The sequence below is a fragment of the Drosophila innubila genome, chromosome X, assembly GCF_004354385.1.
Source record: "Drosophila innubila isolate TH190305 chromosome X, UK_Dinn_1.0, whole genome shotgun sequence".
NCBI classification, from domain to species: Eukaryota; Metazoa; Arthropoda; class Insecta; order Diptera; family Drosophilidae; genus Drosophila; species Drosophila innubila.
This window is the reverse complement of record NC_047626.1, coordinates 37,489,291-37,516,457: the sequence shown is the minus strand read 5'-3', so window position 1 is coordinate 37,516,457 and position 27,167 is coordinate 37,489,291. Positions and strand designations below refer to the sequence as shown.

Genomic DNA, 27,167 nt, shown 5'->3' with positions numbered 1-27,167 from the left:
TCTCTATTTTAAGAAAGAGGTTCGGCGCGCGTTCGTGGTAAATTAATTTTAAAGGCTCGATTCAAGAACCGAAACGGTTTTGCAAAGTTGGATTTGGTTTGCAGCCTTGATTTGTATTTATAAATATCGCAAGCTTTTAATTAAAAAAAAACGTAACCCAAAACTTGATAATTTTCAGAAATCTTATTAAAAAACCTTATTGCTGTACTATGGAAGCCAGCACACTGAAGAAACTCATAACTGTTATTTAACAGCGAAGTAGATAGTAGGTATGTATCTGATGGGCAGTTTAAGCAAATAAGCTCGAATTTTGGTTACTTTGAGCTATGATCCTTTTGTTGAAAGGATTCGATATGGACATTTAAATGTGTGCCTGTATTTTAGAAGTACCACTAGAACAATGCATGTCAAACTAAAGGGTTTTTTTTAGAGGTTGGTTTTTCGAGTAGAGATAAAGCTGACATTTTTTTGTTACATCTGGCAACTCTATCGTCATTTGTGTTCAGTTTGGTTTGCCATTTTATCATGAACAGGTTGACAGAAGAAGAACGCGTGCAAATTGTGCAAATTTATTTCGAAAATAATGGTTCAGTTCGCGAAGTTTGCTGCAAGCTCCGTCTATTTTATGGTCGACATAATCGTCTATCAGACCAATTTATTCGGTTAACCCTGAATCGTTTTCGCACTACGTGTACTCTGTGTGATAATACGCATCCGCAGAGACGTCGAACAGTGCGCACCGAAGAAACAATTGCCGCTGTAGAGCAAAGTGTTGAAGCTATTGGAGCTTTCTCCATCAAATTTATGGAAGATTTTGCGCAAAGATCTTGAATATCCAGCTTGTTCAAGAAATAAAGCCGTGAGACCATGCAATTCGTCGTTATTTTGGTGTATGGGCCAAAAATGAGATAAATCTCGATGCTGATTTTCATCGCAAAATTTTATTCCGTGATGAGGCTCATTTATGGTTGAATGGCTACGTCAATAATCAAAATTGCCGCATTTGGAGTGAGAATAATCCACATGAGACCCTTGAGACGCCATTACATCCACAAAAACTGACTGTTTGGTGTGCTCTATGGGCTGATGGAGTCATTGGGCCGTACTTCTTCCGAAATTATGCTAGAGAGTGAGTTACCGTTAATGGAAACCGGTATAGAACCATGATAACCGACTATTTTGCTCCCGAATGGGATGGCATGAATGTGGATGAAATATGGTTCCAACAAGACGGCGCTACATGCCACACAGCGCACGTCACAATCGATTTATTGAAGGAAACATTCGATGAGCGCATAATTTCGCGGAATGGACCTGTCAATTGGCCACCAAGTTCGTCTGATTTGACACCATTGGATTATTTTCTTTGGGGATATGTGAAGTCGCTCGCCTACGCCAACAAACCACAAACGTTAGGGGACTTGGAAGCCAACATTCTTCACGTTATTGCCGACATACGGCCCCAAATGCTTGAAAAAGTGCTTGAAAATTGGACCTTTAGACTTTGCTATATTCGAGCCAGCCGCGGCGGCCACATGCCGGAAATCATATTTCGACATTAATGGCATAAAAGTATCCTTTCAATAAAGCCAAATTGATGGATATTAAAACGATTTTCTTGTGTTTTATTTCAATTCAAATTTCTATACCTCTAAAAAAAAAACACCCTTTGTTGCCTTAGTCGAGCGCATTCAGCAGTAGGATACCCAGTGCCCTGGCACGAAAGTACCCTGTTATGTATTTGAAGACAATTACCTTGATACAGTAAACATTCTTTATAAGCAACCGTTAAAAAAGCAACATTCTATTGTAGCAACCTCTGTATAAGCAACTTTTTTCATTTCAAATTTTCTATACAAACAACTAGTATTGTTTTTTTTATTACAACTCCATACTTCCTCAAAAATGGAGAAAAAAAAAACAGAAAACCGATTTCTTTAAAAAAAAAAGATTAATTTTTACCGATTTCTTAAAAAAAAAAAAAATAAATTATTAATGAATTGATGGCAAGAAATCATCAGAGGTCTACAGAAGGCTTAATGTCCATAACCGTACCACCAAAAAAAACTCTTGTTTTTGCGATGAATCCGAGAAAAGCTGTTTTTTATCGACTAAATTAATATTATTTTAACAAATAAAATTTCTAATAATCTTTATGTCGCAAAGCGGATTAAATTTAAAATTTATACTCCTTTTTTCTATATAAGCAACTTTTTCTTTATAGGAAACTTTAAAAAAAAATAGGTTTTTGTGAGTGAGTGAGTTTGTATATCGAACCATATTTGCATAAATAACGTAAGCGCCAAAAAGCAAATTTTACAGAAGAGAGTAACTATGAGTAAATCGTCTGTCGTGTTTCTTATGCCGCTTGTCACTGACGTTATAATTGACAAGTCAATATCTTCGTAAATTTAAACAATACAAATTTAATATTTTGTGTGCAGATGCGGTTGGTAATTATGAACACATTTGCATCACAGCACAAATTTCGGAAAAACGGCGCTTACGCTATTTATGCAAATAGGGCTCGATATAATGTTTACTGTATAACATATAAGTCATATGACTTAATGAATTCGACAACTACAACTACAATAAATTCTATCACCTTATCCTACCGACTGCACTGCCGTTTTTGTATAAAAAAAATTGCCGTAATGAACTGTTCATATACACATGTAACAATTTGACAAATATAAAATTCTGGTCAAGATGTGTAATACCAACGTAAATAAGTATTCTATATATCGCAAAAAACCAAACTTTTTCATACTAAAACTTGATTTTCTCTATGGCAGCTATATAATAGTATAATGGTACCGATCTACCTCAAATGGCAGAGGCTCAGACGCCTAAGGTCCAGAGATCAAGTCGCCGTGTGCATCAAATACAGAATTTTATTGCTTTTTTTAAAACTTGTTTTACAGAACAAAGACATTCGATAAAATTAAAAATAAAATATATTTTGCATTATGCTGTTGATTTTTATTCTTCGTGTTCTCTGATTTTGACACTGAAAAGAAAGAAAAGGGCTTCAGCATAAAAAAATTGTTTATTAGCTGTTAAAGCTGCTGTTAACAAGCAACGATCATTATGTTAATCGCATTCATAAAATGTTATATTATATTAAATTTTTATTCAGCACTATCTCAATAACCCAAACAATTTATGATAAGGCACTGTTCAAATAAACGGATTGTTTGGATTAGCGAGATTGCTTAAAAAAACTTGTTTTTATTAGATTCTGTTTGATATTTTATTCTATTTTATTAAATATTTATTGTATTTATTAATTAAATACAGTCTTTTCGGGTTCCGTGTGATGGATCAGTAATCAGTATATGCTGAATAACATGATACCTAATAATACAAATCAGCCTCGCTTCGCTCGCGGAAAAGAAGGGTGAAGGGAGGAGCACTGCTTATATTGATTTTGAATAAACTTCTTTAACGCAACAATTAAATACTGTACAATTTCAGTAATTCGGACACTTATTTAATTGGACAATAACAATACAACAAAAGCAACTCACAAATCTAGACATGAAAAAAAAAAATTTAATTCAATTTTGTACTTCCTCATGAAATAAAATTTATTTCGATGACACTTAAGCTGCAATAACCGATTATAGTTAAGAAAATTGTTGTTTAAAAATTAAAATTAAAAGCTTTGGAAATTTATTCATGAAAATTAAATTATTTTCTAATGCTTTGGTAAAGTCTTCTGTTTTTCCTGATGACCTCGAGATGTGCAATGATCAGTCAGTAAATAGATAAGTCAGGACAAAAAATTATATACAGATATTTTTTTTTTCGAAAAAAAGCGAATAAAATTAAATGCACGCTGCCCGCTGTCTGCTTTTCCAAAGTGTGAGCTTTGACCCCTTTGCAATTTGAATTTCGCAAAAAGGACTTCCTTTTGCACGACAAAATTTTCTAAGCTCTGTTAGCCTCTTAGGTCTTATGGTTTTGGATGTGCAATGCACTATGTGCGATTTTTTTATTTTTGCAGCTTAACTCTATAAAGCTAGAGACTTGAAATTTTGTATGTACTAAGATAGAATTTAAATTTTTTTTCTTTTAGTTGCATCGTGTCCCCCATTTTTTTCCCCATTATACTGAAAAATACCGATTTTTTTTTAGTATATAAAAATTGATTAAAAGTACACATTACTCTAGATAGTTTTGTTAATAACACGGTGTAACAGTCAAAAAACTTCTGGGATGCGACATAGTGTAGGTTGTAGATATTGTTAAATGCAACATTGTCGCATACTAGAAATTTGTATAACGGTAAAAAAACCCGTTTTTTCGAGGTTGATAGAGTTAAGCAATCATTTGTCTTAAACTATGCATCCTACAATATACGATACTTCGTTAAAAAGAAAAAAGTAGCACCTTTCCAACGGTGTATTACACTACAAACTTGGATTAAAATTGAGGGAGCTAAGTGGAAAAATATATGTTTTTTTTTTTCGGATTTTTGCATTTTCAACGTACTTTGAAAAAAAATTAACAAGTCATCTTTCTATATATATATATATATATATATATATATATATATATAAATAGAGTTGTTTGTCCAACTGACTGAGCATTGCACAGGCCAAACGGTTCATTGTTAACACAACACAGATATAACAAATTCATCGGCGTTTAAGACGGCGTTTTGGAAAATTCGACCTACAAGTGCGTTAAATTCAAGGTCGTTATTTCCATCGTATCGAATATCAGATACGAGCGAGACAACAGAAACCCGGAGAGCCATTCAAGACATACATCGTGAAGATGCGCTTGCTCATGAAGCGGGCAGAATACACAGGGGCACAAGAACTGGACCGGGCCTACGTAAACCTGCTCGAGGAATATAAGCTGTACATTCGACATTTTCTCTGAAGTGTTCTTGTTTCTCAAATTTTACACCGATATTTCGTCCAGTTCAATAGCCTTTTCCTATCAACTTCAGCCAATCATGCTATAGTAAAGCATTTGAACGTTTGAAACTATTTGCTTATGAGCATAGGCTATCTCTATGGCGTAACTTGGAAAAATACCGTGGGTTATGTTACTAAAAGTCAAAAATCTCCAATCGGGCACAATTGTGGCAATGGTTTTTTTTTTTAAACTCATCTTAAATATTCACAGACTCAGAGACAAAAGTCAAATTTGCTGGACTCGGTTTTGAAAATCAACCTAAAGTTGAAAAAGTCCCCAAAATTATAGGTCAAAAGGAAAAAAAAAATTTTTTAATTAAAAAAATAAGCACGAAAATTGGCATTCGGCACTGCGCAAAAAATAATTATTATATTCGTGGTAGCTCACCCTTTTGGCGCACAGTGCAGAATGCCAATTTTTTTTGTTTTTTTTTTTTAATTTTAAAATTTTTTATTAAACTTTATTTTGTTCGTCACAAAATTGGATATCAGAAATTTTGGGGCTGGAATATGCTTTCGTCACTAAACTTCTACCTCGCGTAGAGGTTTTTCTGTCGGATATTTAAACATTCGCAAAGTTTTCAAGCAATATTATGCAATGCACTATTCAGAACAAGCAGCTGACATTAAAAAGCTGCCAAAAACCAAGCGAAAATAATTTTGAAAAATATTTTCATGTTAGGTGTACATTTATTTAGAAGAAATATTGAAAAAATTTTTTTAAAATATGCCGCAATAATCGAAAAATCTCCCATAGTGCAATGATCAGTGAGTCAGGACAATGAGTTTTATAAATAACTTTAGATATAAGACTGTTAGATTACGGTAGATAAATTTGGTAAGCAAAATGCAAGTTTTATGTGATAAATTACATATGTACATGTGTACATGTACTATTAAAGCCTCTATATTATTATTTCTAACTAATATATAACTAAGATATAAGACCGTTAGATTACGGTAGATAAACTTATATTTATATATTTATATATTTATATATTTATATATTTATATATTTATATATTTATATATTTATATATTTATATATTTATATATTTATATATTTATATATATTCATATACTTATATACTTATATACTTATATATTTATATATTTATATATTTATAAATTTATAAATTTATAAATTTATATATTTATAAATTTATATATTTATATATTTATATATTTATATATTTATATATATATATATATATATATATATATATATATATTATATATATATTTATATATATATTTATGCTTTTAGTACAGATAACCTTGGCTCAGGGTATTCTACTGTCGAGCGCTCTCTACTGTAGCCGCACCTCACCGCGAATGAAGCGAGCCGGGGGCGGAGCTCGCTTTTTTTAGAAGTACGTACACATTTGTCATCATTTCTCGAGAATGCGTAAGCCGACTTTACGTTTTTAGAAAGCTAATGAATATATCTGTAATTAATTAATAAGCAGCCTAAGACTTAAACCATTAGTTTAAGAGCTATCGGCTACGAATCGCGAGAATCAATAAAGTTTTTCATTCAAAAGTTTAATGTGAACAAGATTGTTCCTATGACAGCTATATGATATACTTATCCGAATGTAACCAAAGTTGGTCAGGGTGTAACATATGGTTTAAAAAAAATATTTTCTGTAAGTTTGGTTGAGATATCTTAAGAAACAAATTTGACCCCCTCGCAATTCGAATAATGCAAAACGCCGTCTTATTGCCCTATGTGCTATGAAAATTTCAGCCCCTAGATCTTATGGTTTTTGCTATGCAATGATCCGTGAGTCAGTTAGTCAGTCAGTGAGTCACGGCAAAGATTATTATATTTATAGATATTATATGACCATCACAAATTAATTTAACAACTACTAATATATTTTTCCCGTCGAGTTCTATTTCATAAAATATATAACAACATTGTTTTGCAGTCCATGGGCTGTAATCTTAAATTACACTATGCAACAGCCAAAAACTAGCTTGTCACCCCCCGTTCCGCCCCCGCAAATCGCGATAAACCGTTCGTTCGTCTGAATAAACAACAGTATCTCAGAGACTATAAGAGATAGAGTAACCAAATTTGACACACAGATTTCTATAAGCCCCAAGCACATCAAGTTTGTTCCAAATTTACGCCCTCTTCCGTCCCACAAATCGCGAAAAACAATCCAGCCCACAGTTTTTAAAATAATACATTTATTGTGGTAATTAACGTTATCTCTTATTATTATCTATTATCCCACATCGCAATAAGATCGGACAAGTAGAACGGCAGTTATGGCGAATGTTTTCAGTTCAAGTAATTTCTTTAAAGTACTATTATAGATATTGAAATAAGTAATGGGTATCCTATAGTAGGGAACTCGACTCGCACAAAACTCCAGACATTATGGGCAGATTTTCCATTAGTTTCGTTTTCTGGGCCTGGGACGCCAAGTGGCAAGCAGGAAAATTCACGTATGGGCATTGACGCTGCCGTATATAAGAGATTTGACATTTTCATATATGCACTGTTTTTTGGTTTAGTCCACAACAAAACGTCTAACAAGCAACAACCAAAGACAGCAATATACCGAGGTGGGCAAAATTATTTACACAATGAGAAAGCTTTCACATATTTTATTAATGCATCATTTTGTTCTTGTCGCTAAAAATATTTTGCAAAATTAAGTGTTGTTATAGCTTTTTTGCAATAAACTTTCAATATGTACCTATATAAAAGAGGGCTCGCTGTGTAAATCTTTGTGTTCAATTTTCTTTAAAAAATCATTAAATCATTTTTAAGTTTTAAGTACATATGTACATATGTACGTGAATTTTTATATTTTAAAAAAATTTTAAATTTTAAAGAGTTAAAGGCTGTGTGTTTCCATAATCATTGTTGCAGCTAGAAATTTTCTGTTAAGCCAAAAATTTGGTGAAATGTTTTTAATAGATGATTGGATATAGAAAAAAATGTTATGTTAATACATTTTTTCTTTTGACAAAGTTGTTCAATTCACCATAGTTCTTGATAATAATATAGCTCCAACCACAAAGCATTAGCAGCTCTGAGAATTCTTTCCTTTACGTTGATTTGCGGATGTTTGGGTAAGTTAGTTGGCTATTTTATTTTATACACAAATTTTAGTAAGCACTATACTAAATACACAACTTGTGTGTTTGGCTGCGATCCCTTAAGAAACAAAAAAGTTTTTAACCCAAAAAAAGTGTTTAGCTTATTTCCCAAAATTTTATTCAAAACAATCGTCGTCTCTTTGATCAGCTTTATATTCGAGACTGCAAGAGTTAGAGCAACCAAATTTGGTGACATTACTCCTAGAATGTTGACCTATATCAAGTTTATTTTAAAAGTTGGCCACTCCCACCATAGATTAACATTTTTATGATGTATGCGATTTGTTAATAAACAACGAATATATTAAGCAAATAAGTTTCGCTTTGCACGCCGTGGTACGCACAGTCTGGAGGGGTGGGGGTAACAGCAGGTACACATCAGAGAACTGCAACGGGTACGTTGGAGTATGATTGAGCACCACAGCGACAAGTTCGATCAAATCAACTCAGAGACTCGGTCGCTGCTTCTTCTTCTGAGTAAACGTGCGCATACATGTACACACATTTATATTTATGTAATTATATTATATTTATGTAAATGCATATTTATATGAACGCAATTATGTACCCACATTTTATTAAAACTATTATTTATAATTTATTTATTATTTATTTAGTTTTAAATATTTTTTTATTTATTTAATGTCAACTTAGAATAGTTTATAAAATATAAAATAAAATGATGAAAAATGTCTGTTAAAAATTTAAATTTTAAATTAAAAGTAAAATGAAAAAAATAAATTAATTAATATTATTAAAGTATAATTTATTTTAAATAATTTAAAGCTTGATAGTTTTTCCAGTCTTAAAAAAAATTAAAATAGTATTATTTTATTATGGGCATATGTAATTGCATGTATGTATGTACATATATGCATATGTATGTACGTATGTATACGCAGCCCGTGATTAATTTTACAATAAACGTCTTAAGCATAAATACTATTGCATTTATGTATATACATATTTACGCGCATAAATACATATCATTGCAATCGCAAACGCTGCCACGTGCGCGTTCTGCCTCGCACATTTTCTGAACGGGTCAACTCGAGTATGACTCGATGATTGATCCGATCGTTTGAACAAAACGGGTATGAATCAAATCAAATCAGTCAGCAAGTTCGATCATGACTCGTGACTCGATCGAAACGAACGCTCACAAACGCTCAAAAATCATTTCGATCATTGCTACTCGAGCGTGATTGGATCGAAACGAACGCTCACAAACGATCAGCATGGTCGCGGACGATTTGATTCGAGCTGACCGTTCGAATCAAACGCTCAGTTGGAACGATCCGCTCCGATCGCTTGAACAAAGTGAAAAAATCACAACGAGTACGAGTCAATGTTCGAGTCTGATCGAACATCTCTTACCCGTTGCAGTTCTCTGGTACACATGTTATGTTAATTTTATAATAACATAATATAATATTAGTTATACATGTTACATGAATGTTACATTAATATAGTATAATTTATCTTATACATGTTATATGAATGTTAGTTAATTAATTTTATGTTAATATACATTTCTTCTGTTAATCCTTTATCACCTAAGACCACCTACAGACAGTCATCACTAAAATCTAATTATATCTGAATCTAAACGTTCTTGCGCTCTAGCCGTCAAATATGCAAGCTTGAATGCGATCAGTAAAGTATTTTGAGAACCACGGCATTTTGCGTCTCAACTTTGTAAAAGAATGTGCAAAAAGTACTTGGAATTTTTGTGACTGTGTACAATAAAAAAAAAGGGGGCTCCACCCATTGCTCGCTTCGCTCGCCTACCCCCGGCTAGCTTCGCTCGCGGTGAAGTGCGGCTAAAGTCGAGCACGCTCGACAGTAGGATACCCTGAGCACAGGTACTCTTTTATAAATATTGATTTTCGACCAATTGTTCCAATGGCAGCTGTATAAATATGCAGCTATATAATATATGAAACCGATATGAACCAAATCTGGACAGAATGTACAAAACCAACATTAATGTATATTGTGTCAGATTGGTTGAGATATCCAAAAAAAAACAAGAAGTTTTTTCGTACGAAAACTTCAATATCGGTCTATCGTTCCTATGGCAGCTTTATGATATAGTGGTCCGAACCAAAAATAAAAACAAACTTGATCTGCCTATAGTATCCAGGAACCTACATTCCAAGTTTGAAGTCTATAGCTTTTATTGTTTCTGAGATCGACGCGTTCAAACAGACGGATAGACAGGCGGACATGGCTCAATCAACTCGGCTGTTGATCCTGATCAAGAATACATATACTTTGGGGGGTGTGCCACGCCCATTTATTTGCCCATTTTCAATGGGCTCAGGGTATAAAAAGTACTTTACAGCAGTACAATTGAGTCGGGAATTTTTTTGGTAATATGTTATACCGTCTGTGGACGGTCTTAGTGGTTAAGGTGAAAAAAATGTTCCCCAATTGCAATATTTTGATTTAAATATATACATGTTGGCGTAGGTGTTTTAATGTTTTTATTGTTATTTGACAATGTCATTATAAATCGAAACAGAGCCTGCGATACAGGCCAAAAATTCAAACTTTCTTTGAAAGTGATATGGAATCTGAGGAATTGGATAAGAAAAGCATAGATTCACCCCCGCCGAGCTGCCATCTACCAGCTTAGCCGTTGCACTATGGCGTATTTCAGGAATAAGGTGGCAAAAATCTGTAACTTTTGAGCCCGGTGAGGAGGTATCGGTTTAAAATTTGAAATATATATTATTAACACTTTAACGAAAATTTGGACCACAAAATAAAAGAAGGCGTGGCATATAAAATGCAATAACAAATTTAAAAAAAAAACTTAAATTTTTTATTTTTGTTTTTATGTTTAAAAAACTATAAAGCAGTTGCTTAGATCAATAAGTCCTTTTTAACTATAATTTACGCCCTTTGTCATGACACGCCTACTTTTATTTTGTGGTTGGAATTTTCTCTGAAATGTTCCAAATATATATTTTTAAATTTCAGACCGATATCTCACCCAGTTCAATAGCTAGAGCTTTTTCCCATCAGCTTCAGCCAATCCTGCCATAGTAAAGCCTTTGAACGTTTCAAATTATTTTCTCCTGAGCATAGACTATCTCTATGGCGTAAAATGGAAAAATAAAATGATAAAAATAAAATTTGGCAAATATCAGGAGAACCATATCCACTTTTTTTATACATTAGGGGCCCCAGATGACAAAAACAACTATAAAAATTTTTTTATTGTAAAGTTTTTTTTTCCTTAAATTTTTTAGGTCCAGCTATTTGTTTTTAGTAGTTTTTAAAGGTGCGCATACATTTCTCATCACTACTCAAGATTGCTATAGCCGATTCTATAGTTGTACCGCTATAAATTTTTAGTTTTTAAAAATTAATTAAGAAAATTATGTTTATTTTGTGGGTATTTGTACGATTTCTTGACATAAAAGTCTAGAATATTTAAGAATGCATTGAGTTGAGTGATTTTAGTGATTTTAATTTGCCAAGTGAAAATGATTCCGATTTTCAGCCAAAGCACTGTGGCTTAGTCCGGATAAGTAGGTGGTAATAATCTGTAACTTTTAAACAAGAATACATATCGGTTTTAAATATAAAATACATTTATATACATATATATAACATGATATAGAAGTAGGTGTGGCATGATAGGGGGTGTAAGTTATTCTTTGGTGTTTAGTTTTTTAGTTTGGTCTGAATGCATAAGACCCACTTTTTGACATTCTGTCAGATTATCGTTAGGAGTGGTTAATATATTTAAAAAACCAAAATGTTTTTTATACTAAAACGTGATTTTTGACCGATCGTTCTTATGGAAGCTATATAATATAGTTGACCGGATTGAACCAAATAAGGACAACTTAAATGCATTATTTGTCAGATAGGTTGAGATATATCAAAAAACAAAAAAGTTTTTCGTACTAAAACGTGGTTTTCCACCGAACTATGTCAGCTTTATGTATATGATATAGTGAACCGATTTGAACCAATTTTGGTCAGGATCTATAAGACTGACTTAAATGCATTATCTAACAGATTGGTTGAGATATCTCAAAAATCAAGAAACGTGATTTTCGACCGATAGAAAAATGTCTATATTCAGTTAACAGGTAATATCTTCCAAACTTCTCAACCAAAACTAATGTTTCATATACCAAAAAACGCAATTACAACATATTAAACAGAAATTTTGTTTTAAATTTATTTAATGTTATGTGAAAAACTTCGATGTATCGCTTTCGGTTTAAAAAAGCGGTGGGAAAGCCCTTGCTCGCGCTACTCACAAAACTCGAACCGGTAAATTGGCTTGCTCGCGACTTTTGACAATACAACAACAATTTTTGACGCTGCGCGCAAATCATTTATGACCCGCAAATAAAACTAAACAACAAACACAGTTTCGAGTTTCGGCTGCGACGCGTACGGTCATAAAAGTGTTCATTTTGCTATGATTTATGACTTCAGCAGCGTCTTGTACACTGTGTGAAAAAGTAAAGTTGGTTTTGATGCGTTTTGATGCCTTTTGATTTTTACCACATAATAAGCGTTCAACTCGCAAATAAAATTAATTAGAACTTCTTTTAGTGTATAATTTTTTTGGTTTGTTAAAACCAACAACAACCACACAGATATTTTGTCGCGACGCACAGAATCATAAATGTGTTCATTTTGCTTTAATTTATTACTTCAAAAGTTGTGTTTGTTGTAGATGTTGTTGTAGTGCTCACGATTGAAAATTCCTTGCCCACCATAAGACCTAGGAATCTGAAATTCACACAACATTGATGAAACAATTGTATCGTGCAATAAGACGGTGTTTTGCCAAATTCGAATTGCAAGGGGTAATATTCGGTGTGGAAGATCACACATTGAGTAAATTCCTAAGTGTAAAAAACTTGAATTTTAGAGATATTTTAACCAAAGTTACAGATTGTTGATTTTACTATATTATACATGCTGACAATAGGAACAACCGGGTTCAAATTATTCTTTAGTATTTTTTTATACCCTGACCCCATTGAAAATGAGCAAAAAAGGGTATAATGTGTTTGGAAGAATATATGTAACAGGCAGAAGGAGTATTGGCAGACCCCATAAAGTATATATATTCTTGATCAGGATCAACAGCCGAGTCGATCTAGCCCAGTCCGTCTGTCTGTCCGTCTATTTGAACGAGTCGATCTCAGATACTATAAGTGCTAGAGACTTCAACTTTGGAATGCAGGTTTGTGAATACCATACGCAGGTCAACTTTGTTTCCAATTTTTGATGCCACGCCCCCTTAGCCCACAATTTGCACTAAACGATTTACAGGCGCAATTTTTGACATAGCACTCCCTAACTGAACAATCAGTTGAGAAGTATGCGTATTAAACGACCCTGAAAATTTCAAAGCGATTGACCCATAAATAAAGAAGTTATTTCGGAATTTACATTTAATTCAATAATTACATTTGCATGGCAAATTAAACGTGCGAGCAAGACAGCATGTATACGTTTGTATGCAAGGCGCGCACAAAAACAGTACGAATTAGTACCCATTTTTTTTTGGGAACCAAATAAGAATAAAGCCATAAGCAAAAATATTATCGATATCATGTAATGAAAATGTTTATCTATAATTTATGTATATACATATATACAATTTGATTAAAATATAATTGTGTTAATATATAAATATGTATTTTTGCATGGCATAAATCAGCAAAAGCTGATACTTATCCATGCTTGAAATTGCATGAAAGCTGCAAAATAATAATTTTAATTATTAATATTTCCGATTCCTTACGCATATATATAATAAGTATCTGCTTATTATCGTTGCAAAAAAAGCTTAGCATTTTCCGCTTTAAGAATCTCATAAAATTACACATTGTCTTTTATTTCAAATTTCGCGAGCACTGCAGCAGCCTTTGGCAGGCTCGAATTTGTTGCGTAAGAGGGAGAGAGTGAGAGAGGAAAATGGGTGCTGCCAGAATGCAGGCTGAGCGAAGTTGTAGTTTGTGGCTACTCTTGACACACACTTCATCGATTGCAATCGATTACGATTACGACTTGCGATTTACCAATTTATCAATTTCTAATTCATTTTAAATAAGTTTAATATAATACCGAGTAATGTATTAGTTCAGTGAGGCATTAACAACGTAGTCTGCAGTGATAAGCACAGTGATTTAAGAAAACCAAAAGTTGTTCATAGTTTCGCGTGTGTAATTTTTGATACCCTGAGCCCATTGAAAATGGGCAACAATCAACTTTTATAAAAGAGTACATGGGCTCAGGGTATCCTACTGTCGAGCGTGCGACTGTAGCCGCACCACACCGCGAGCGAATCGAGCAGGGGGCGGAGCCCCCTTGTTTTGTTTAACTAACTAACAGTCATGTTGACTTATGTTAATATGAACTACAGGGCCCCAAAGGTTTATTGGCTGGGCTGGAAAGTCGTTGAGTTGGAGGTGGGTTCGTTAGCAAGGATAGCTTGGTGTTGTGGTTTGCCTTTTGTTGTGCTATCTCATTTTTAATATAATAATGTATATAATGTTCCAAGGCTGCAAACCGGTTCTGAACCGAACCTCGCAGAACCGGTTCGGGTTTTTAAGCAATCCGAACCGGATCATGAACCGAAACTTTAATATTATATACTCTGTGAACCCAAACCTGAACCGAACCAATTTCATAAGCAAAAGGTTAGATTCGACGAAAAAATTACATACATTTTATTAAAGATGTTAAAATACATCGAAATATCGACAGCTCGACTGTCACAGCGATTATCGAGTAATTCAACTCGACGATCTATCGAGTTAATTAAATCGACTTCCATGAAAACATTGACAACTCACTGGATTTTGTTCGTCTCGTAGCTCTGATTTTATCCGGTTGACTTGCTTGATAGCTTCATGTTTTTCTAGGAAACCAAATTGATGTGTTTGGATTGCATTGTGAGCTCTGAGATGAAAAATTTTGCGCGTCAGGAATCATTTTTCAATTAGCTTTGGCAAGCACGGTGGTATTCTAATTTCGTTCGGACGAAACTCAGATGGTTCTGGAGTATGAGTTGTACAAGATGATAGCTCAAATTTTTTGCGGAATTTGGTTGAAATACATTACGTAAGTGAGCAGCAAACATATTGGCTCGGTCATTGTCGCTATGGGCCCAGCAGCCTGAGGAGTTTTTTATAGACGTTACTGTTGGGTGAGCCCTCCACAAAGGATGCTTTGTACTGTTGACGATAACTGCTCTATGTAGCGGCGCACAGTGGGGTCATATCTCATTTTGCGTTGCAAAAATCGGTAAAAGTCTATTAGTTTGGGCCAACTCCAAATCAAAAATAAAAAAAACCCCAAATTGAGAACGATTAATCATGAATTTAGCTAAACAAATTTGGGGACTCAACTAGTTTTTTTTTTAGTCTTTAAAGTTTCCACTCAAAATTGCCAATTTTTGTAGTTGCTTTGTTCAATTTGTCACTACAATTGACCGTTTACCAACACTAGTTTTGTTTGCCTCGTCCATTTAATGGCCTGTTTACAAAGTACATTATGAATTTGTGAGTTTTATTTGGAAAAATCTCAATAGAAAAATAAAACAATGAAAAAAGATAATAATTTTGAATATTTGGGCAAGCTCCAATTCCAAGAAAAGTTTGAAGAGCCCTGGAGAAGCATTTTTAAGATTTGTATAATCAAGAAGTGTGTGTGCAAACGTGAATATATTGCGCCGCAGGAAAACATTTTTTTTTAAAAAGTTTGCGATTTTTTTTTTTTTTTTTTAATTTTTGTCTACGGTTCTTTATTTACACTCCCTAATACCTCTAGAATGAAGTAAATAGAGATGTTTAAAAAGCTACTTGTAGCCGTGTGACCAACAAAAAAGCCTTAAAAAGAAATTTAAACTTGAAAAAAGTAAATGAAAAACTACCATAGAAAGAAAAGATGTTCTTTGTCATTTGAGCAGTGCGCCCAATTTAGCTATTTCCCCGCTAGATCTATCGGGTTGCAATTGGCAAATGCGGAATAAATTGTAAAATAGTGGCTAGCGGGAATTATAGCTATTTTCAAAGCAAGGCGGAACTAACCATTATTGAAGAGATTCTGTTCCAATACTCACACTTCCACTTTATTAAGTGGTCCAGTTTAAAAAATAGTCCAACTACGTAGATGCAACAGGAAAAAAAAAATTTTCGGCACTGGCATCACTTGCGTTAAGCTTTTTATCACTGCTGAAACTAAACTAAACTTTGAAATAGAATGGCTGTTCAAACATTAAACTCAATTTTACACATAAGATACGGACTACGCAAGGAAGATAAGTGCTGTCATATCCACTGCGGACGGCAGTTCGCGCTAGTGACGAAAGCAGCACGAAGGGTGAGCAAGGCGACTAGCAATATAAACAGATAATATGGAAAATTTGCTATGACTGACCGATCAGATCGAGTTATGTACCGATCGAAAGGTTTAGACCTAGCTTACAAAATGGCATACTAAAACGGGGAACCGCTATTTCCCGCTAAAATTAAAACCTGAACAGTTTTAAAACTATCACTGCGGACGGCAGTTCGCGCTAGAGAAGAAAGCAGCACGATGGGTGCAAAAGGTGACTAGCAATATCAGATCAGATCGAGTTATATACCGATCGAAAGGTTTAGTTACAAAATGCCATACCTTTTTCTACCTCACCTGCGTCATGAGATAAGGTGTGTAAGTGGGAGGGGCAAAATTAAAATTAATTAAGGCTGTTGGGGCCTTTTGGTAAAATTTTGTATTTTTTATTAAAAATACGCGTCGATTGGTACCTAGTTCACCAAAAATGCGATTACTGGTTCAAAGATAAATATATTTGAAATTTTTTGTGGCGTTCTTAAAATGAAATGAAAAGTCAGTTTGTGTGTTTGTATCATAGCGCTAAAAAAAATTTAGATGTAATGATGGGGATTTAATTCTCTTTGAAAATCAAGAAATGTTTGTTGTACGACTTTTTGAGAAAATTGCTAGTTTAGCGAGAAAACGCTAGATCCCTCCAACAATTTCCGCCAACAATTTCCAAACTATAAAAGCTACAGTTATGTTCTAAATATTGTTGGAAAGGTACAATTGAAGGCATTCAGCACTGCGCAAAAAGTAATTTATTTGTTTGTGGAAGCTCACCCTTTTTGCGCACAGTGCAGAATGCCAATTTTCTAAAGTACTCAGGTAAAATTTTACAGGTGAATTATGGTTTTTTAGCTTACATTTTGGCGATTTATGACAAAACGGCGCTTACATTTTTATTTATTTTCAATATGTTGTAGTACGTAAAATTTTGGCTAAGGGATTCAGAAGATATAGCCTGTTAACTAAATATATACATTTTAATCTTATTTGAAAGAGAATAGCAACAATAAAGCAGGCGTAGCAGACAGAGCTTGACAGTGTAGCTGACAGCTTTTGCGTTGCAGAAATACCTAGTGTTGTCAGACTGTTTTCTTTGTTGTTTTCTAACAATGCGGACTTAATCAAGTTTAAATGAATTAAACTAGTTGTGTCTTTGTGCAACGCATATTAAATTTTTTTCTCTTTATAATTAAAGAAAAAGGTAAAAGTCTATTAGCCTGGGCCAACTCCAAATAAAAAAAACCTCCCAAATAGAGGGCAATATATCATGAATTTAGCCGAAAAAAATTGGTTTGGGGACACAACTTGTTTTTTGTTTGTTTTAAATGTTTGAAGTTTCCATACAAAATTGCCTATTTTTGTTGTTGCTTTGTGCAATTTGTCCCTACTATGGACCGTTTACCAACACTAGTTTTGTTTGACTTGTCCATTTTATGGCCAGTTCACTAAGTACATAATGGATTTGTGAGTTTTGTTTGGAAAAACCTCAATCGAAAAATAATATGATGAAAAAAGATAATAATTTTGGATATTTGGCCAAGCTCCAATTCCAAGAAAAGTTTGAAGAGCACTGGAGATACATTTATAAGATTTGTATGACGTCATATTACATATATTGCGCCGCAGGGTAATTTTTTGTCTACAATAATCTATTTACACTCCCTAACACCTCTAGAATAAAGTTAATAGAAATGTTTAAAAAGCTACTTGTGGGCGTGGGACCAAAATAGTGTTGGCAAACGAGCTGAAAAGTGACAAGTTGCACAAAGCAACGACAAAAATAGGCAATTTTGTATGTAAACTTCAAAGATTAAAAAAGAAAAACTAGTTGAGTCCCCAATTAAATTGTTTTGGTTAAATTCATGATAAATCGGTCTCTGTTTGGGGATTTATTATTTTTGACTTGGAGTTGGACCTGACTAAGACTTTTACCAAGAAAAATTACAATGTCAAAAGCAAAAGAAATTGCAAAAATTTCTGATATCACACCAAAAAAAACTCTACACAAGGTTTAAAAGTCTAGTGAGGAAAGCATATTCCAGGCCCAAAGTTTCTGATATCCAATTTTGCGACGAACAAAATAAAGTTTAATATAAAAATTTTAAATAAAAATATAAATTCATAAAAAAAAACCCGAAAATTGATATTTGGCACTGCGCAAAAAGTAATTTATATGTTCGTGGTAGCTCACCTTTTTTTCGCACAGTGCAGAATGCCAATTTTTTGTTTTTTTAATCTATAATTTTATTTAAAACTTTTATATTAAACTTTATTTTGTTTGTCACAAAATTGAATTCAGAAATTTTGGGGCTGGAATATGCTTTCGTCACCAGATTATTACCTCGTGTAGAGGTTTTATTTTTTGATATTAGTTTCATTTAAATATTTTATTATTTAAAGAAAAAAAAAAAAACGTTAAGCGTATTTTGCAATTATTTATTTTTCGGCACTTTTTAGATAATATTTTTTAATATTATATTTTTCTTATTTAAGCTGGCTTCCTAGGAAATTTTCTTTCGAAGGGTCTGAAGACTAATCAGCTAGTACTTAACACAGATGAAAAAACATTAAGACCTATTGCACGATTGAAGGAACCGCGTGATCTTTTCGCACTGCCGAAGGACAAGGACAATGATTGCTCACAGCAGGCCCCCAGATGGCCGATAGAATGTCAGGTGAGTGATAGAAGCTTCTCAGTACGATAAAATGATCATGTTGGTATTCACTATATCCTCCTTGTCCGTCCCTCTGTTTCTATGCATACACGCTGATATATTCAAATATTTTATTTGCTTTAATTTGATATGTTTAAATCTTAAGAAAAAATACTTTATTTTTTAAATATTATTGGTTCTCAGGTTATTGAGGAGCGCATTATACACATTCCCTACGTGCCGCCCCATGCAGAACCACTTAATGTTTTGACGGGTAATGAGCTGAAGCCGCGTCCAGTAGGCGAGGAAAATGGCATTATTGTGTTTAACTACTGTCCCATAAGTGCAGTCAATTACGTGAGTATTATACCTTTATTTACCTGTATAGTGCATGCATGCACCACCGCACTACCTAATATTGGGTGGGTCACCTATCAGATGTAGGATCTGGGTAAACATTAGTTGCTGGGACGTGATCCTAATTAAAATGAATTTAAACAACCAAATAGGAAAACTCTTATGCCAAACCCAAAGCAGAGGATAAGTCTAGCGACGATTCAGATGATTCTTCAGATTCAAGAAACGACTTTACACCAGTCATTCATAGAATGACGCAACATGATGAAAATGGTCAGATTAACAGCGTGTCTAAAATATTAAGTAGCGTAGACGATCGCTCGACCAGCAACTCGCAGGATGACGATGACTACGATACGAGTGGTGAAAGCAACGAAACGCATGAGAGCACAACTATCCAAAATCTTATCGAAACCAAGAAGACTGCCGTATCTGGTATAAGTTCTATTAAAGGTTGCAGAAATATAAACAGCAAAGATGCCATAGAAATCGACGATATTTGGAACAACACAAGTAATGAGTACAAACCCGCCTCGCCTTACTACGTACTCAGTCAGTTTGGAAAGAAAGTATCCAAGGCGGTTATCGATAAGCTCATCGATTATGACCAGCAGTCCACAATTGATAGCAATTCCACTTCAAGCAAGGTACACAATAAATTTGCGGTCACACCCTTTAAGCTCCCCAAAACAAATATTACGCGTTTGGAGGTGGCTTTCCAAAGCAGCTCCCGCCAATTATCTGATGCTCCACCAAGTCGCAAGAGCGTGGTCCATGTGATCGGTAACTCGGATGTGGATAAAAATGGCAGCGATGACAGGGATAGTAGTGACAATGTCAAGGATGTCGAGCTAATTAAGGGCGGCGGTAAAAACTCTTTCAATCGTCTGGTCGGTGGCGCTGATAAGATAAAAACAAGTTCAAGCTACGTTTCAGATACGGATACACTAGTGGGAGAAGAAAACGTTTGCAGACTAGCATGTAAGCGTCGATTTATCAAAGAAAGTGTATTACACACAAACTGTGGTTACTTTTACACTCACGATTACACTAGGCAACAGCCAAAATCAAACATGAGCCATACCCACTTTTTTTGATAAGTACACGTACATATGAAACAATAATTTAAAATTAAGAAAACTTTATTCAGGTAATGGTCTGCTTGGCCGGGCCTATCTAAAAAAACCAAAATAGAGGGTGATTTATCATGAATTTAGAGGTAAACATTAGTTATACATCTCAACTAGTGTATTTTAAATTTAATTTTAAGATTTCAATAAAAAATCAATTTTTTTTATTGATGCTTTGGTCAACTTGTCAATATTATGGCCCGTTTACCAGCACTTATTTTCTCATGTGTGCGAAACACTTAACTAACGAAACACTTGAACGCATAGGTCTCGCGGACAATGTAGTTAAAAGCGGAGCTAAAAGCCAAATTACACAGCCACACAAAAAAAAATTGTTGTTCTGATCTGGGGGTTTCACTATGATTACTATATTGTTTTTAGGTCACGGAATCTGAATGCGAATTCCTTTTTGGCAATTTTTAAAAATTCAAAATGGCGGACACTTTTTTGAAAACTTCATCGGATTCGCATGAAAGTTCTTACTCTGGGTTTTCGGGATCGCTGAATACGAATATTTTAGTTTTTTTTTTGATTTGAGGGGAATTGGGAAGGCCAATTTTTTAAGCAAACTTAATCTGCACAACAGAGCAGTACTGTCACCAAATTTGGTAGCTCTAGCTCTAATAGTCTCTGAGATCCAGGTTATTATGTATATGACAACAACATATCTCCTTAAATATATTCTTTGTTTACACTAGGCAACAGCCAAAAAATTACACGAGCCTAACCCACTTTTTTTTTTTAAAGATATGGGGCCCCATATGACGAAAAACATGTTTGTTTCTATGGTGAGATTTTTTTGAAAAAATGTTTAAAATCTGGCTATTTTTTCTTACCTTTTTTATAGAGGTATCCCACATTTGTCATCATTACGCATTCAAACAGACGGACAGACAAACGGGCTTGGCTTAAACAAAATAGGCCCGTGCACCAGACTATTACCTGTATTGATACTTGAGAAGTCGCAACCAATCTTAGAGAGTGGATATTTGGCGATAAATAGATTTCACACATTTGTCATTTTGTGTTCTCACTACTTTTTCTAAATTCATGAAATCAAAATCAAATCAGTGTGCAAAAAAAAGTCGTTTCGTCAACCGATTTCAATTTGCTTAAAGAGTAAAAGTTTGCGATTACCTAAGCATAGCTAAGCTTCAATGAATTATTTATGAAAAAAGGTATTCTTCTCAAATTTTTACTTAATGGTTTAATTGTTTTTGATGCAACTCCGCAATTCAGATCTTTTTTTTTTAAATAATAAAACTGGATTTGCTCTCAGCGTTCGATGGTAAGGGGGCAGTACAATTGCCTTTGATTCAAACACCGCTCTCCAAACGAGCGGTAAGCGTAGCGGCAGCAGTTGCAGCTGTTGCAAGGGGACGTCGCCGTGGCTTTGCGCGAATATCGAACACTGATATCGGGCGCAATCATAAAAAAACAAGCACCAACACTAGCACCAATGAACTAAGCAGGGATAAGTCCACTCAAGATATAAAAATTAATGAGAAGACATCGTTTCAATTACAACCAATTTCCTATGATATTCCCCAAATGCAGTTTAGTCGCTCAGCGGTGGGTGGTGCCAAATTTGTGACCAACTGCCATCCAATGAATGCAGAGGAATACGATAGTCTAGAGTTTGAGTCACGCTTTGAATCGGGGAATCTGGCAAAAGCAGTGCAAATCACTCCTACGTACTATGAACTTTACTTAAGACCCGATCTTTATACAAGCCGGTCTAAGCAGTGGTTCTATTTTCGCGTTCGACGCACTCATCGAAACATGTTATATCGCTTCTCCATTGTCAACTTGGTTAAGTCGGATAGCCTTTATAACGATGGAATGCGACCTGTCATGTACTCTACACTGGGTGCTAAAGAAAAGAGCGAGGGCTGGCGAAGATGTGGCAACAACATTTCATATTATCGTAACGACGATGAGTAAGTTTAGAGACACATTAAATGTTGGGACCTGTTTAACTAATGAGGAACTATAAAATTCATCCTCAGAAGTAACAACAACACTAATGAGGAAGAGGAGGATAATTCAAGTTATACACTCACATTCACAATTGAGTTTGAACATGATGATGATACAGTGTATTTTGCCCACAGTTATCCTTACACCTACAGTGATTTGCAGGTATTCAGAGCAACATCAAACATTTGTTACGAATTCTAATTCTGTTCTTACATAGGACTATTTAATGGAGATACAGCGTCATCCAGTGAAGTCGAAATTTTGTAAGCTACGTCTTCTCTGCCGTACAATAGCTGGCAACAATGTGTATTATCTCACCGTCACGGCACCTTCTAATAATGAGGACAATGTGCGGGTAAGGAAATATATCGTTAGCAGTTCGATTGTATTCATCAGGGACTGTACTTAAATGTTACAATTTTTATTTTAAAAAGAAAAGAATTATTTGGGAGTTTTCTATCTGTAAAATTAAATGCATGTCGTTATAAAAATAATACAGAAAAATCACTCAAAGCAACAAAAACTCTGTGACATTGATCGCTAAAGTATCTTTTTTATTTATAATTATTGTTTGTATTTAATTTAACAAAAAGCAATTGAGCTAACCAATCGATCAAAAAATTTCATATTTGATCACTCAACATTATAGTTCGAAAAGGGTTTTTAAACAATTGCCAAAGCAGAGTGCACCACCAGTGGAGTGCACACAAATACTTCATTATACAGTACATTATTTTTTTACTTTGAGTGATTCTTTTGGGTTTCTTTTATATTGAAAAAAATCTTACCTGTAAGTCATAACTAAAAAGTGATTTTTAATAATGGAGGCAATTATCAAATCATCCCTTTACCTGTGATGATTTTATATAAATTTGCCTATTACGTCTTTTGAAATCGCGAAAAAATCTATATTCTTCGTTAAAATATATAAATCCTTATTATTACGATACTTATATTTGATTGGTGATCAAAGTTATTTGCTGAATGCCACTAATAATTACATGTGGTTTTTATTCTCTTCACTCAAATAAAAATGTACATTTCATAATATTTTTATAACCTTTATAATAGGGGTCAAAAATAAGAAATAAAATTTAATTTTATAATAAATTGAAAATTAAAGTTTATCCAATTCTTAAAGATTTTTCTATTTGGACAAAAAATTTTTTAAGGATCAATTTTGTCAACTTAATCACGATCTCTAATTACTTTTAACAGCGCAAGAAATCAATAGTGGTATCGGCTCGTGTGCATCCTAGTGAGACCCCATCCTCGTGGATGATGAAGGGTTTGATGGACTTTATAACTGGCGATACAACGGTCGCTAAGCGACTGCGTCACAAATTTATCTTTAAACTTGTGCCTATGCTAAACCCAGATGGCGTCATTGTGGGAAACACTCGCAACTCGCTAACTGGCAAGGACTTAAATCGGCAATATAGAACTGTTATTCGAGAGACATATCCATCGATTTGGTATACAAAAGCCATGATTAGAAGGTAAATAGCCTAATACAACAAGGGTTTATGGCAATACAACAAAATTGATCTATGTCTACAATTTCAGGCTGATTGAGGAATGCGGTGTGGCAATGTATTGTGATATGCACGCTCATTCACGCAAGCACAATATATTTATCTATGGCTGCGAGAACAAGCGCAATCCTGAGAAAAGACTTACTGAGCAGGTCTTTCCATTGATGCTGCATAAAAACAGTGCCGATCGGGTGGGCTTAAGGCTTACAGTAATGAGGGCGGACTGATAAGAAATCGGCTTAAGTGGGAAAACACCTTCTTTTAATTAAGTTAAATTTTTGGTTAGATAGTTTCATTCATCAACTGATGGCTGTTTACGTTTCATGAATTTCAGTCACACTGTTATTTTGGTTAAATATTAAAGTGAACATGAACAATAAATGTTCTTTTTCATAAAAACGCCGAAATTGTATGAGTTGGGCTAAGTATTTGTTTCGTACCTACCATATTCTTCAAAAAGATTTCCCATAGATTTCACTAAATGGAAAGAAATTTCAATATAATTAAATTAATAAAAATAGATTATTTTGGGGACCTTCATTAATCTATTTATTTTGAAAGCTTAATAAGCCGCTAAATAAAGTGAATTACTCGAAAAGACCGATACTTAGACCGATTACTTATCAGCTCAACCTCGTAATAATGTTTATTATTATAATTCTAAAACTTTTTTCGGCAGTTTTCGTTTGAAAGCTGCAAATTTAAAATACAGCGGAGCAAAGAAGGCACAGGACGCATTGTTGTTTGGATGCTTGGTATCACAAATAGCTATACGATTGAGGCGTCTTTTGGCGGTTCCTCGCTGGGATCGCGTAAGGGCACCCATTTCAATACACTGGTAAAAATAATCTAAGCCTCACCAAGAATATATTTATAAATAATATATATTTTGCAGGATTATGAGCACATGGGACGTGCATTTTGTGAGACTTTATTGGACTATTGTGATGAAAATCCAAACAAAGTAAAGCGACATGCTAAATTATTTAAGCAAATCAAAAAGATAAGAAAACGAGAGAAACGCGAACAGAAAGCATTGAAATTAAAAAAAATGGCTGATCAGGGATGTATTATAAGCGACAAGTTGAGAGTGAAACGTTCTGTGGAGAAAAGCGTCTCCTAGGAATATGTCCTTCACTCATTACACTAGGCAGCAGTCAGAAAGCCACAGGGACAAAACCCACTTTGTTTTATAGATATGGGGCGCCATATGGTGTAGTTTTTTTGTATTTTCAAATTTTGTTGTTTTTTTTTTTAGCTTTTTTCATCGGTGAGCTTTAATTTTTTATAATTTCTCAAGAATGCCAAAGCCAATTTGAAATAGCCCTTTTTTTTCAGAAAGCTAATGAATATATTTGTAATTGATTCATAGAGTTTCGAATTTTAGACAATAGTTTACAGTAATACGATTTTGTTTTAGTGCCGCTTCTCCATCGATTTTAATAAATAATAACTTAAACTACGCCTAATTAACGATACTATGTAAATAAAGGTTCAATCGATATACAAGAAATTTTCTTCGAATCGTCCTAGTACTTTAAAGTAAACCAAAAAAATGTAAAAAGAAAACCTAAAGAAATAATTATAATTTTCATAATTAACAAGCAGAAATATTCATTAGCTTTCAGAAAACGTAAAGTATTTTTCAATTGGCATGCATTCTCGAGCAATGATATCAAATATAGGTGGACCTTTTAAAACAGCTTAGAAATAACCAAAGCTAAAGTAAAAAGTATTAAAAGAAAACCAAAGCTTAAGTTAACAGTATTTAAAAAAAAAACCGTAAACAATTTTTAAAGTTGGTTTTTGTCATCTGGGGCCTCACGTGTAACAATAACATAACAGTGGGTTTGTACCCAGTACCTCGGAAAAATTTCACTTTTGTTTCCTAGTGTTATTACATGTACACAGATACACCCCGATTTAAGCATACCTCCTACGCCAATTGCTTTTTGCTACATGATTGTCCAATTTTTGATGTTGTTTGGTTTTGCCATGTGTACTATATTGCTGATTACCCCTGACACCACATAATTAAAAAAATAAAATCGAAAATATAGATCGCGTGGCTTGCATTGGCTTAGGCCGAATATTTATTTATATGTATTCTATGTTAAATACAATAATGTTGCCAAAATAATTAATTTGAATGCTATCTATCGCCCATCGCCGTTTTTGTATATTAGTTTTTTAAAAGAAGCTTTCGCAATCAATCTTATAGGTAACAAATTTAAAAGCAATTTTGTATATACGAGGGCTGCTTAATAAGTTCCCGTAGCCTACGAGTCAACTACCATAAGAAAACCATTATAGTAATCTTGAATATTTTTTGAAAAAGAATTTTTCAACGAAAACAAGAAAGAGATCGAGTCAAGATTTGACTACGTTGTGATTCTACTAACGCAAGTGACACAAAATGTTAAGGCTGCCCAAAAAGAGGGGGTCACGCCAAAAACCATCGATAAAATCCATTGATTAATACTGAACGATAGAAGTATTTAAGTCCGTAAGCAAGCTGAGGTTGTAGGCATCATCCCCCTGTTGCAATTTTCTGCTTAGAAACCAGAATTAAAGGCTGAGCTTGATTCAAATAAATAGGACCACACATACCTTTTTTGTTGAGGACCTTAAAATATTCTATTATTTGAAAAGAAGAAAAATAAATTGTAAAAAAGCTGGGAAAAAGAGTTGAATGGATCTATATTGAGAAATAATGTTTCTTGGCCGAAGAAAATTTTTATTTAAAAATTCACGGACTTATCAAACATCCCTCGTATATTGACAAGGGCCTATATGCGTCCGCTGGTCTGACAGCCGATCCAAAATATGGACATATTATATTGTATACAGGAATAAATACACATATGCTTTGCTACACAGCAATATATACATAAGTAAAAGTATACTTAGCATCGAAACGCACATTTATCGTTTAGACGTACAATTTTCGATTAAATTATTTTTATCGTATACTTAAGTAGAATGTTTGTTTGTAGTTTTCATACAGCTTGCCGTATACTGTTAAAAATAAAACTATTTTGTTCACAATTTTAACATAACCTTATTATTATATTTTTT

At 33.9% G+C, this 27,167-nt stretch overlaps 2 protein-coding genes across 5 annotated transcripts in view; one reads left to right on the top strand and one right to left on the bottom strand.

The window, feature by feature from the left end:
• The window catches only part of LOC117792043 (cytosolic carboxypeptidase Nna1), a 30,804-nt gene extending 3,661 nt beyond the window's left edge, over positions 1-27,143 (top strand). Inside the window, exons 2-11 of one of the 3 annotated variants that reach the window (XM_034632002.1) lie at positions 18,927-19,108; positions 19,292-19,444; positions 19,597-20,425; positions 21,854-22,514; positions 22,584-22,716; positions 22,772-22,909; positions 23,773-24,053; positions 24,121-24,280; positions 24,769-24,927; positions 24,985-27,143. In XM_034632002.1, the coding sequence (XP_034487893.1) occupies positions 18,927-19,108; positions 19,292-19,444; positions 19,597-20,425; positions 21,854-22,514; positions 22,584-22,716; positions 22,772-22,909; positions 23,773-24,053; positions 24,121-24,280; positions 24,769-24,927; positions 24,985-25,212 (2,924 nt within the window). In that variant the 3' untranslated portion in view covers positions 25,213-27,143. The remainder of the gene's footprint in view (positions 1-18,926; positions 19,109-19,291; positions 19,445-19,596; positions 20,426-21,853; positions 22,515-22,583; positions 22,717-22,771; positions 22,910-23,772; positions 24,054-24,120; positions 24,281-24,768; positions 24,928-24,984) is intronic. The other 2 variants (XM_034632008.1, XM_034632015.1) reach the window with 2 other exon arrangements.
• The window catches only part of LOC117792076 (glutamine-dependent NAD(+) synthetase), a 146,228-nt gene that overhangs the window by 104,323 nt on the left and 14,738 nt on the right, over positions 1-27,167 (bottom strand). The window lies entirely within an intron of this gene.